The following is a 13,834-nucleotide window of genomic DNA, read 5'->3' on the forward strand; positions in this document are numbered from 1 at the left end:
GTCATTTTAACAAGCTGAAATTCTAGATAATAATTTTCCTCCACTCTATTTGAAGTGTCAAATGCCTCATTTGATCTTTCTTAAACTGCCAAATTAAAACTTCTTGTTACAACTATAAAGGTAGCTGGAGAGCCTTGGCCATAGGGATGAGCCAGGTACAGTCTTACGGCAGCCAAACTGTGCCAGTGATTGAACCTTTTTTTTGGACGTGGAATGACTCAAGTCTTGCACACTAGGTGAGACTGAAAGCAAAGTTTTCCAACCACTCTTAGGAGAAATGCTGAAATTAAATTTTGCTTTACTAATGCTCTCTTGAGACTGTAATGAACTGTTGACTTGACCTAATTGTAAAATTATAATAGTTTTCATGGGATAGGAAAACAAGACCTCTAGAGTTCTATTAAAATGGCTGCATAAATAAGACATATCACTGATATAATGACTATTAAATCCTGTATTAATCTGGTTTGAGCTGGAAATTTCTAGAAGGTTAAGCATGTGCTATGTGGAACAAAGAGTTCATACAACTGATGTGTGATTTCTGAAAACTGAGCCCTTTTTCAAATTTAAAAGGTATGTGACAGATGGAGCAATTACATATAAAATGCAAAGAAACGGCATCAGCTTAAGCAGTTGTGGATGATTTTTTGCTGCCATTAGAGGCTTCAGAGTGAATACCTAATACGCAAGCCTGGTAAACTGCATGCGTGGGACCTGCCTATATTACATATATGTGATCCATATTATCTAAATGGAGGAAGACGTAGCATAAATTGTCAGTACAACTGGGACAACTTGCAAAACCAGAAAATTTGCTTCTGAATGAGATTTTTGTTCATTATGCAAAGGAAATGTGAGCCAGAGGACATGCTTACAGCAGAGTGACTTCTTAATTTGTGATAGATTTATGCATGAACAATTCTGACACTACAAAGTGACTGTACATCCATAGATAAATGAAATCAACTACTTTTTAATAGTTTATTAACACGTTGATCAGCGTTTCAAAATCAAAACCTTTTAGAGATGTATGCTGACTTAATGTGTACAACTGCATTGCTTGCAGCACTTCTTACAGGGGAGAAAAAGTAGCCCACATGAAACTCTTCTTTGTTATGACCATATTGTCTGGAACTGTTTTCATAACAGCTTATATGTGTGTATATATATGAAAAAGAAGCAGTTTCTGGCAGACAAAACTCCTTTGCAAAAGAGGTTTGACAAAGTTCAGTAATACATTGCACCATGCTCTTTTCACTCAGCAGTGAATGGAATTGTAGGACAAATGGAAAGAGGTCACTTGGCCTTTAATATATGCATTACAAAGTCACATCTTTTTCTAGTAATTGTCATTAACAGTAAGATATCTTTCTAAAATACAATGAACCTTTATACAAATTTATTCTTCAGTAGATTTATGCTATCTACAGCATATTTAACATATGTAATTAAGTAGTTCCTAGCCTTGACCATTTGGAAAAAAAATCCCATCCTATTTATATTTTGAAACATTTTTATATTACTTTTCAGTATCATGAAAAGTGAAACACAAACTTTACAAACGAGGAACTCTGGTCAAACACCAGGTTAGTCAATAGAGATACTCAGGGAATTCGGTCTTTAATGCACTAGATCATTACTAATGCTGCTGGATCCTGGGTTGCTGTTGAAATTTACCATCCATTTTTCATGTGGGATGAATGAGTAAACAGTTCTTAGACTGCAGAAGGGCCAAATCCTATAATACAGTGATAATGTTTACTTGGTGTATGGGAACTGATGTTAAAATTGCTGCTCCTGTGATTTGGGATAAGGAGAATATGAGATATGGGGAAAAAATTGGCCCAACCCTGAACACTCGCAAAAGAAGCCCCAAAGCAGAGGGAAGTGTTGATCTGTGGGACAATCAGCTGTTGCAGGCAGGCAAATTTTTCTGAGTAATGAGAGTTTCTGAGTTCTGATTCCATTCACTCTCCAATATTAGTGCAACCTTAAACAAACCTTAGAGGCATACCCACTTTTTTATCTTATGACAGGGATTGCCATATTTTTTTAGAATTTTAAGGACAAATTAATTGATATTTTTAATTAAAAAAAACGTAACATGGTTGGAAAATTCAAATTTTTGCTCTCTGTGTGTTCTGAGGAGAACAAATGTAATTGTTGGAATTATTTCAGTTGCTCCAAAACCACCACTTAGAAGCATCACTTAGAAAAATTATATGAATCTTTCAAAAATATAAGCTTCCAGAAACATACTATTTCATGCTAACAGTATCACCCACAAGGCTTGTATCAGCAATAGTGTGGCCAGCAGGACCAAGGCAGTGATGGTCCCCCTGTACTTGGCACTGGTGAGGCTGCACCTCAAATGCTGTGCTCATTTCTGTCTGGGCTCACTCCCTCATTGGGGTGACCCAGAAAGGTGGAAAATTCTCTCCTCCAACCCGTGTCTCCAAAGAAAGACTCAGTAGTCTTCAGCCGTCCGGTCTCAAGGTAGTTTATTGTATGTTATCTAAAAGATTTCTCCCTGAGCTGCTGCAGTCCATTCAGCAGTCAGGCAAAGGCACACTCTGACACCCAGGGGGCTGGTGCCCTCTTTTATATCATATATTATGTGTTAAATGTTTATGGTTTTTCCCCAATGCCTATCACCTATATTGAATAGTGACTCTCCACTCCAAACCTATCTGTGAATGCCAACACCACCACAAACACGGAGGCCAGGAAGAAGAAGGAAGGATGACAGGGCACGCCCAAATCCCCCCATCCCAGAACTTCTGACCCCCATGCACAAAACTCAGACCCCTCTGCACAAGGCCCAAAACCCCCCTCTACAGCACTCAAAAATTCCTCCTTTCACTTTGTGACTACTTCTACTATAATAGCTAAACTTTTGTGATTTCTTGTTCTTCCTGTAAAGTTGGTAAATTTTTCCATGGATCAGGTTCAAAGCCATAGGGGTCTGTGGCTGCATGCCAGGGTCTCAAATGTTTTTGACCTGGGCCCGGAACATCCAAGAGTGTCCAAGGGACATTCTGGGTTCCGACACATTTCTGGGTCCCTCACTGCAAGGAGAACATTGAGGCACTGGAGTGCTCTGTTATTGGAGGACAGCAGGGGTGGAGAAGCATCTGGCCACAACTCTGAGGAGCAACCGAGGGAGCTAAAGTTGTTTAATTTTTAGAATATGAAGCTCAGGAAAGATTTTATCACTCTCTACAACTACCTGAAAGGAGTTTTTAGCCAACTGGGAGTTGGTCTCTTTTTCCAAGTAACAAGGCATAGGGTGAGAGGAAATGGTTTCAAGTTTCACCAGTGGGGTTTTAAATTGGATATTGGAAAATTTTTTTTTGTGGAAAGGATTTTCAAGTATTAGAACAGTCTGTCCAGGGAAGTTGTTGAGTCACCATCCCTGGAGGTATTTAAAAGATGGAGATGTGGCACTTAGGGCCACAGTTGGACCTGATGATCTTTTTCAGCTGTAACAATTACATAATGATTTTATGGCTGGTATGCATAGTATGAAAAAAGTCCAATGTGATAGGAGCACAGAAACCTGGTTTGAGAACTCATTGATGTAATCCATTTTACCAGATCTCAAAATAAATATAAAAGCCTCTCAAACCCAATAACTTACTTACAAAAGTGTATTCCAGTTGCCAATAGGAAAATTATTTCAGAACATGTAGGAGAAACAGTATTCCCACTCACGTTGTAAATAATACATATTAACTTATAGTAATTTCTTCTGGAAATGGATTACAACATGATATTTTACATCTCTGAAGAACATAAAAATGGAATGAGAGGTGTTTAAAATATTACAGATAACCTTACGTCACATACCTTGTTAGGTGATACATCTAATAGCATGATGTGAGCACATTTTCCAAATTCTCATTACACTTGCGTTGTTTTTTTCAGAAGTGCACTGAGCCAGCATCACACCAGGAAATGTAGCGGCGTGTTTCTGGGGGGGACCTCCCAGGGGTGTCCCCGGGGGGGCCCCCTAAGCTGTGAAACTGTGAGTTCACTGATAGCAGCAGGCAGGCAAGGAGACTCCACACGGCTTCTGAGGGTGCTCATTAGATGAGGGTTTATTGGGGGTCCTACCCCCGGGAGGCAGCATGGTTTCTGAGGGAGAGGGGGGGAAAGGGGAGTGAGGGGGGAAAGGGGAGGGGGAGAGAGGGGCTGAGAGGGCACCGGCCAGGAGAGCCGGCGAAGAGAGAGAGAACCATCCCCCCGGCACACTGAACAGGGAGATTCAAAGTGGGTGCGGAACAGATCGGGCCAATGGGATTACAGACACAGGATACTGCAGGGGAGGATCACAGGCTTGGAATAAACCAGACATTTTCCAGGGATGAGACAGAGCATACCATTTAACTAAAATATAACACCACAAGGAAGCACATTAAACAGAAAATCCTTGCAATATGTTATTGAAATGTGTATTGAAGATTTTGGGGTGAGATAGTACCCAAACTGAAATATCCTGGGACACAATTACTTTTTTCACTCAAAAATATTTGAAATAGGGATTACAGTCCTAGTAATTGTACACACAGTTTTTGTCTACAGGTACTGCATATATAGGGTCACACTGATTTTGATATTTTTTAATTCATAGGAATAAAAAATATGTGGCACTTGATTTTATATTTGCCATATGATGATCATATTTTTTATCAAACAATTAAAAGACTACCTCCCTGGGGAAACGAGTATTGAAATTTGTCATGTACATTCAAACTTATGTCTATATGTATTCATTGCCTATAAATATTTCTCATGAATATTTTACATGAATCAAAAATAGTTTAAGGGTAAGGTTGAGTACATAGTTTATTTAAATACAAAATTAACTTTATTTGTGTGTCACCTGAGAGAGTATTGTACCTTCATTGGGCTATAAGTAATTTGGAACAATATTGAATAAAAGGACAAAACACAGATGGTGGCTGAGATTATGAGCCTGTATCTATTACTTCTGAAAGAAAATAGAGATTGGAGAACATCTATATTTCATTGACAGAGATATTTTACCTCATTAATTATTTACTGAATATATATAATGAATCCACTGGTGAACAATATCTTTTGTACAACAGCATCAAAGATGGAGACTTTATGTGGAGATAGAGTATCAGTCACTACTTTCCACATTTTTGCTCACTAATCATCATCACTGCATACATAGTGGCAGTGCTTCCACAAAATGCCTGTAGAAAATGTGTATCTGGAAGAAAAATAAACTAGTACACTGTTCCCAAAACTGTATATATTAAAAAATCTTAAATACTTTAGTAATAATAAAGACATTCTGTCTTGCAATCATGGACTAAGATTTAACTGAAGCCTTGGATTTTGAGGGATATAAATATAGTTAACAGTAGAATTTAAATAGGAAAATAAAAGGAGTAAATAATATTTATTTAAATGTGATGTATCTGTTACAATATAGACTTCATACATAAACAAGTTAAAGTATACTGTTCTTTTTCAGCATGTATTGAAAAGACACTTAAAAATAAAGAAAATTCAAGAAAATAATGATTAGCATGCTTAGACCACTTTATTTCTTTAGTAGCTATGTTAATTTCTAAGCTAAGTTATTCATTGAGTTTCCTATTCGTGTTTCACTCCTTATTAAGTAACTGTTTACATTACAGAGGGCTACTTGCTATGGGAGTAAGCACAGTATAATGGAATGCTAGGTGCAAGGATAGCTTGGTGTATTTTAATTTTTTTAGTCAGAAAACAGAAGTATTGCCCAAGGATGAGGATGGTGAAAATTATGCTTATTTCCTCTTACTCTCATAAGCACAGGTTGTGACACGTATGAGCATAAATGTTTGTGTGTGTGTGCATGCCTGTGTGTGTGTGTGCATGTGTACACCTCAAAAGCATTTTATGAAAGTATAATGAATACAAATTAAAATATATTCTTCACTAAATCTTATAATAAAGAAATGCAAGTTCTTTATTATGGTAAGTAAATGTTTTCAGTCAATTTCTAGGTTTTTCTAAAGAGCATGAGATGTGATATATTTTCAACAAAGGCTGGTTTTGGACCAATTTCATTAATAGAGATTAACTAAATTCTATTTCACTTTTGTTTACAGTCTTGTTCTAAATATCTTTTTGCTCATATGGGAAGCAAGATTAAATTCTAAGGCGGTCTTTATTGTTGTCTTGGTCGAATCAAGTTGTGTAAAACTGAAATGATCATTTTATTTGTATTATTTCCATCCAAAATTCAGGTTGTGGCTATTTCTTAATAAATTTTAATGAGAATGAATAAAATGTTAAGTTATTGAAGAAAGTAACTCAAGGCATTATGTCCTCAGGGTTACAGAACAGAATAAAAAAAATTGCATTTCTTATCTAAAAACATAATTTTGTAATTTTTAACATATTTTTTTGGTTTATATTATTCTTTTTTAATAGCACATTAATTTGGTTTTTTTTTTGAAGAAATCACTTTTAACTAAAGTACTGCATTGTCACAGAATATTATACATTTTTTCAAATATTTTCAATTTGTTCTTCTTGACATTTTATGTTTATGTGCAGTTTGCATCTTTTTTGTTTTTCAATTTCAAATGTAACAGATTTTGACATTTTTGTTACATTTTTTGTACTAGTGGTTTTTTATTTTTGAGAACCTGCTGGTTTTGAATTCTCTTTTTTCCCTTTATTCTCCTCCTCAATATGATCCCAGGAGCCAACACAAAGAAAAGCGCAGATGATATAACCAGTAATGATCGTGGTGAAGATGAAGGTATTTTTTGTTTTTTCAAAGCCTGACCCTGATGCATGAACATAAACTTTTCAATTTTTGTTATAATAAGAATTATTATTGTTATTATTATTGCTGTTATTTCAACATGATTTTTAGTCCCTTATTTGCAGAAGCTCACATCAGTGTGCTTCTTTATTTTCTTCTTTAGAATTTGCTTTGATTGTTTTTCTTTTTATAATCTAAATTAGCATATAGATGACTGCAGTTCCTCTGTGACATAGGTGTAAATTTATTCCTAAATATATGTGACGTGAGTAACATAAATGTTATTTGAAACCACATATTTTTTCCCCTCTATTGTTTCTTCGGCTGAGAAAATGGAATTTAAAAACATGCATGTGCTCTTTTCCCTCCTACACATTTTGTATATTCACTTGTTTGAAATTCATCAAAAAACTCACATATATCCTTCCTTTCACTTCTACTGTTTCCCCAGTGCACATGATGTACATTGATACAGATTAATTGTGCTTTGTCTGTGTTATTTTTATTTACTTTTTGATTTTTTTTTCTCGCAGGATGTGGTTTATTTCAGGACACAAAAATAAAGGAAGCTGTTGATGTTGCTTTATTGTTTTTTTTCCTGTAATCAGCTAGCCTCTGAGACACATTCATTCTGACTCTGACCACATTCCCACTGAAATCAGTAACAATCACTTTCATTGACTTCTTTCAAAGTTGGATTGGGTTTCCTGAAAGGAAATGCTAAAAGTTCACAGTGAGGTACCCCAAAAAAGTTTTTGATGGAAATGATTTTTCTTGCCTTGACACAAAAAATCTATTTAGGATGCATGAAAATAGAAAGTCATGAAATCTTCCTCTGTCTCACCCTTCCTTTTTATTAAAGTTACATTGTCAGTGTCCATGTATTTACCAAATTAAGAAAAAAACATTTTCACATTTAATGAGAAGATAAAAAATCCTGGATAGTTCATTGGTCTGGCTTTAAAGCAACATGTTTATTAATCCCCTCATGCTTAGCCAATCCAAAGTATTATTCCATGTCTTTTTTCCTGTTTTTTTTCCCATCAGACAAAATTTCAAATGACTTTGAAGCATATGTCCTCTCTATTTCCCTTAGAATCATACACCCTACAGTGAGGATACTATCACCTCTTTTCTTGGGAGTTCAGGTCTATTGTAGCTACTCTGTCTGTATATAAAATACCAAAATAAAAACCTTCGGTCTTTGATTCACACTGGTTGCCCTCTACTCCACTACCTTCACTGCTGAATTACACTTTTTTTTTCAACACAGAAATACTGTGCAGAGTACTCTAAAATGACTCTGTTCCTTATTGATTATCACCTTCCTGTTTCTGTGCAACATATGCTTTTTTCAAACGATGGTATTATCATTTCTATACTAAATTCTGAAGTTAATTTTAAAGTAAAGAACAAATAACAGGCAAAACTAAAGTTGCTTTAAAAATAAAGATAAATACTAGATTATGAACACATTATCATTCAACCTTTTTTAAAATTTATAAAATGTTAGAATTTCATGATTAACAAAGGTATCCACTTTAGATCTAAGCATATAGAGAATCAAGCTAATTTCCTTTATGTTGAAAATAATAATGCTCCCATAGAAGAGGAAGGGGAAACCTTCTATTGACTTCATCAGTGAACTATTGAACCCTGAGGTAGAATAAGGTAATAAGAAAAGATTAAATGCAAAAAAAATGTGCCTTGAGATTCTGGGGAGAGAAGGGAAGGGTAATTCAGCAACACAAATAATTATGTTAAATAATTTCTGCTTTCAGCTTTTTTGAGATCTTAGCTGTGCCTTCAGAGAAGAAGCACTTTTATGTACTTTGCTGAAAATGCTGACAATAAAAAAAGAATAGATCCACTAGAATGCATCTCATTGCTTTAAATGATCTGTTTAATTGCTGTACTACTCTTAGAGTCACAACAATTAAAAAGATCTTATCACAAAAACTTTTGTTCTGCTGCTCAAGTACATAATTTAATATACAACATGTAAGGATATATCTTTTTGTGGAAAGGAGGCAGAATCAATGACAAGCCTTAAACTCTGACAAGTAGACAGGTTTACATTGCAGCCTGGACACTCCTGAACTCAGCTGGAAATTTGTGCTATTTGAGGTATACACATGAGTAAAGCAAAAATGGGACACAGGAATATGATAGTCAAAATTTACCTTTAAATATGCTCTAATTAGTTCCACATATATAAAACACTGACTATCTGGTACCTCATTGATGATCATATTTTTTATCTCAGTATTTCCTAATCAGCCTGAGGGGAGGGAAGATGTTTGGAAGCTTTTCAAATGTAGATCCCTCACCTGTAGGTATTTAGATCAGCATTTTCTTTGTCTACCTCCCTTCTCCACTCTTCATTATATGCCTATCCAAAAGATTTTTTTCAAAACCTGGTTAAATAATCAGAGGCTCCGCTTTTCCTTGTATGATGTGCTATATACTTGAAAGAAGTGCTCTGATTCCATGCAGATAGACTGAATTATTTATAGAAGATTTATGTATCTAATAGTAGCTTGCTGAATTGTCTTCTACTTTATAAATGGGCTTAACCTCTCTTCACACTGTTTTTGTAGAGAACATAAGTTCCAGGTTTAGGTATTCTGAATCATCGCTGGCATCAAGAGACAAACTTTTTAGATTGACCTGCTCCAAAATATATCCCAGTCACTGATTTGTACATCTTTATAGCTCACTATTAATTATGTAATATCAATTTCATTTAACTTTATTTTAGAATTTTTAAAAATTTTATCAATTTAGTTGAACATTCTTTTAAAGACCCAACTGTTTATCTTTTTAAAAGGAGCCAGGAATTTTCTACCTATACAAAAGATCAGCAATACCATTAACTCAAGGTTGTTCTTTGAGGCTTAGCTGCTACTAGACCAGGAAAAATGCAACACAAAAGACATAATTAGATTTAAATACAAAAAAAAATGTGGGCCATAAATTCACATAAATCCTCTCTATTAACTCCTAGGCTGTTTAAAAGAAGGAACAGTCTACTATGTTTTTTTCCTACCAGAACAGTTAGATTTTTTTTGCTGTTATCTCTTACTGAACTACTGGGAATATAATTTCAATAATTATGTCCCATGAGAAATGGGAAACTGTGGATCATTACTATAATTTTATTATTAGATGCACAGATATTTCTAAATTGGTATATATTTGAATCTGGGTATTCTAAAGAAACCAAGATTATTTCATAATTTGGTTTTTTAGGCTTTAAGACATTTCTGTTAAAATTAAATTTCCTGTAATACTGAATGCATTTGAAGTGAGACCATTTTAGAGGAAATAGTATTTGAAATTTTAAATTATAAATATTAGGCTTGTAGGATGGTCCTGAACTGTGTAAGCTAATGGATACAGGGGTGGTGACATTGAAAACATAGCAAGTAATTAAGACTATTGAAAGCACTGTTAAAAATTGCTAATGCCATTTTCCTTATGTTTTTATTACTTTATTGTGTTTTCCTTACTTGAATTTTTTCAGACATTCATGATCAGAACAGCAAGAAACCTGTTATGGTCTACATCCATGGTGGATCTTACATGGAGGGTACTGGAAATATGATTGATGGCAGCATTCTCGCAAGTTATGGAAATGTCATTGTTGTCACTATCAATTACAGGCTGGGGGTTTTAGGTAAGTGACTTTTTTCTTCATATAAATATTTACAAAGAAATATTTTATTGCTGAATTTTTGCACTGATCAGTCATAGATATTTGTCTCAGTTTTGATTTTAAAACAGAACAATCTCAATGATGGATTTTGAATTCTGTCCATTTTTTATAGAAACTGCATTAAACTGCATTATTTTTCATGCTTTCACCTTAAAAAGAAATGGACTGGAAATGTATAATGTTTTGATAACTGGTATCTTTTTCTTAAATAATTTCTATTCTATGTTTAAAAAAAAAGAAGAAAATCAAAAATTAGTCACAGTTTTAAAAGAGTTGGCAATGGCAAGAAGAAGGAAAGTTTTACTATTTATCTGTATTTACTAATTTTGTGTGCAAATTGGTTTTTAGAGAGACATACAAAAAATAAAAAATTTAAAATACACTGATGGAATTTGTGTTGTGGATTATAGGCAATCAAGGAGTTTTAAGGAGTATAGTGACATTATCTTCAAAAATATAAGAAACTCCATAATCATGGTGCATAGCATGATTTGTCTTTTGTCGAAAATAAGGTTTATTTATTTTTTGAGGTTCTGCTTTTCTGTAGAAAAAATAAAATCTAAAAAATGGCAGAAAATGGCAGACATAAGAAATATTGGTTATCTTAGTGAAAAAGCTTATAGTTTGTATAGAATAGAATACAGAATGCTCAAATGTTCGTATTTCTGGCATTTTGGATACACAGGGTAAGGTACAGTAATTTTGTTTATGTGTCTTTTTACAAGGACTTTTGATCTTGTTTTTCTTAATAGCAAAGCTGATCTATTTTCGTGGTAGGTACTGTTTTGGAACACAGAAATCTTCTGTTGCTGAGTTATCTGTTCATGCTGTTCATGTTTTTCAACAACTTTATAGTTCATCAGAGTACTGAGAATTTTTTTTCTTGTCCCTGATTTTGAGTATTCATTAAATACAAAAGAGTTATTTTTTCTATCATGAAAAGAGATTTAAAATTAAAGCAGGAAATATAAAAATATATCTTGATATATTTATGCATTCAGTCTTGGTACTCAGAAACACCTAAACAAACAAAAAAAAAACCCAAAAAAACAAAACAAGCCAACCAAACAAAAAACCCACACAAAACAAAAACAAAAGCAAACAAAAAAACAACCAACCAAACAAACAAACAAAAGGACAAAAAAGGAAGAACTGAAGACACAAGAAAACAAATTACTGTTTTGGTTGTCAAATGATATGTATACCCAGAATCTTGGTAATTATTTATCTGTAAAAAAATATTATTTAATGCATGTCTTTTAAAAGTTTTCTCTTAGTTTCCTAAAAATAACATTGTTGGAGGATACAGATGAGTGTAAACTACTATTGGTTTAAAATGTTTCATTGCCCCTCTGTATTTTATAAATCTAAAGGGAAAAGTGCAATATTTGCATTGGTGAACTCATATTTTATGTATTTATATTGAAAACAAACAAAATAGAAGAAATAGTCAGAATGCTATTTTTTTTAATTGTGCCATTCAGGAAAATAGCAAAAAAAGGGGGCATTTATATGAGAAACTGAAAAGTAATAGTTGTCAGGATTTTAAATAGATTAGAAAAAATACATATGTGTATTGACATTAAATATTGCTTCTCAACAGTGGCAAATGTAACTTTCAAGACGCTATGGAATTTATTCTTTACAAAAGTCTATGCTTGAATTAGAAAACCAGAAGATATTCAGAAAATGTGTACACTTTTAAAAATCAGAAGAATTCTGTTTTATGAACATATTTACTTTTTTTTTTCCTGGGTGAAATGTAAATGTGATCACTGAGAGCTCATTAGGCTCTCCCTGGACATTGGAAGATATTAGGTGAATTTCATGTATTTTTGACTTGCTTCATGAGTTAAAAAAAAAAGGAAAAAAACCCACTAATTTCTTCAGAAAATCAGCCACGTGTAAAACAGACATGACTATTCATAAGAGTTAGAAAAGTAGTGTCATTTTATGACATAGGGTTTGAATACTAACACTATTTGTATCCCTTTCTTCTAGTCTGGGTTACTGAAGGTCATATTTCTGTAAATCGGGTGTGTTTCAATGGTGTTTGATTTGTAAGAGCATACACAAAGTCACATACAAACCTGTTGTTAACAACAGAGATGCGTAATTCTATCACTATAATCTCACCCTGTAATAAAGAAATATACATCAAATTGATCACAGTGCTGAATTGCTGGAGATGCTAAATTCCTCTGGAAAATTCACTTGAATGGACATGAATACTGGATCTTATACTCTCCATAAATGTTAGTACTGTTCTTGAGGCACATTAAATTATTTTTCTTTCAGTCTATAGTGTGTCATTGTTAGCAGTAGATAGAAAAAGTATTACAATCACACAGATAACCACTGGATGATCTTAGACAAATCACAGAACCAAGAAATGGTTTGGGTTCAAAACCATCCAGTCCAACCCTGATGCCATGGGAAGGGACATTGGTTACATCAGGTTGCTCAAAGCTCGATCCAACCTGACCTTGAACACTTCCAACGATGAAGCATCCACAGCTTCTCTAGGCAACCTGTTCCAGTATGTCCCCACTCTCATAATTAAAAATTTCTTTTGTCCCCTGTCCTGCCACTGTAGGACTAGTTAAAAGTTTCTCCATCTTTCTTGTAAGCACCCTTTGTATATTGCAAGGCTTCAATAAGTTCTCCTAGAAGCATTTTCTTCTCCAGGCTGAACAGTCCCAGTTCAGCTTTTCTGACCATTTTTGTGGCCCTCCTCTGGACCTTCCTTAACAAGTCTTTGACTTTCTTGTTCTGGGGTCCCCAGAGCTGGATGCAGCACTCTAGGTGGGGTCCTACAAGACCAGAGTAGAGGGACAGGATCACCTCCATCAGTCTGCTGGCCACATTGCTTTTGATGCAGCCCAAGATGTGGTTAGTATTCTGGGCCGCAAGTGCATATTGCTGTCTCTTGTCCAGTATATTCATCCACCATTATCCCCAAGCCATCTCATTCATCCTTAGTCTGTAAAATACTGGAGTTTCTTCCAGTGGTGGTACAGGACCTTGCACTTGGCTTTGTTGATCTTCTTGAGGTTCCCACTGGTCCACTTTTCAAGCCTTTCAAAGTCCTTCTGCATGGCATTCCTTCCCTCTAGTACATCAAGTGCAATACTCATCTTTGTGATGTCCATGCATTTCCTGATGGTGTACTTAATCCCACTGTCTGTGTCCTTAATGAAGGTATTAAGTAGTATTAGTCCCAGTATGAACCTTTAAGGGACACCAGTGGTTATTACTTTGCACTTGGATATTTAGCTGTTGACTGCAACTTTTGAGTACATGGCCATTCAGCCACTTCGTTA

The 13,834-nt window shown here is 34.6% G+C and overlaps 1 protein-coding gene across 3 annotated transcripts in view; it reads left to right on the forward strand.

Moving 5' to 3' along the window:
• Positions 1 to 13,834, forward strand: part of NLGN4X (neuroligin 4 X-linked) — a 161,581-nt gene that overhangs the window by 84,680 nt on the left and 63,067 nt on the right. For 2 of the 3 annotated variants that reach the window (XM_068180116.1, XM_068180117.1), the window contains exons 4-5: positions 6,728 to 6,787; positions 10,320 to 10,472. In XM_068180116.1, the coding sequence (XP_068036217.1) occupies positions 6,728 to 6,787; positions 10,320 to 10,472 (213 nt within the window). The remainder of the gene's footprint in view (positions 1 to 6,727; positions 6,788 to 10,319; positions 10,473 to 13,834) is intronic. The other variant, XM_068180118.1, reaches the window with a different exon arrangement.

Source organism: Anomalospiza imberbis, chromosome 2 (genome assembly GCF_031753505.1).
Source record: "Anomalospiza imberbis isolate Cuckoo-Finch-1a 21T00152 chromosome 2, ASM3175350v1, whole genome shotgun sequence".
Classification (NCBI taxonomy): Eukaryota; Metazoa; Chordata; class Aves; order Passeriformes; family Viduidae; genus Anomalospiza; species Anomalospiza imberbis.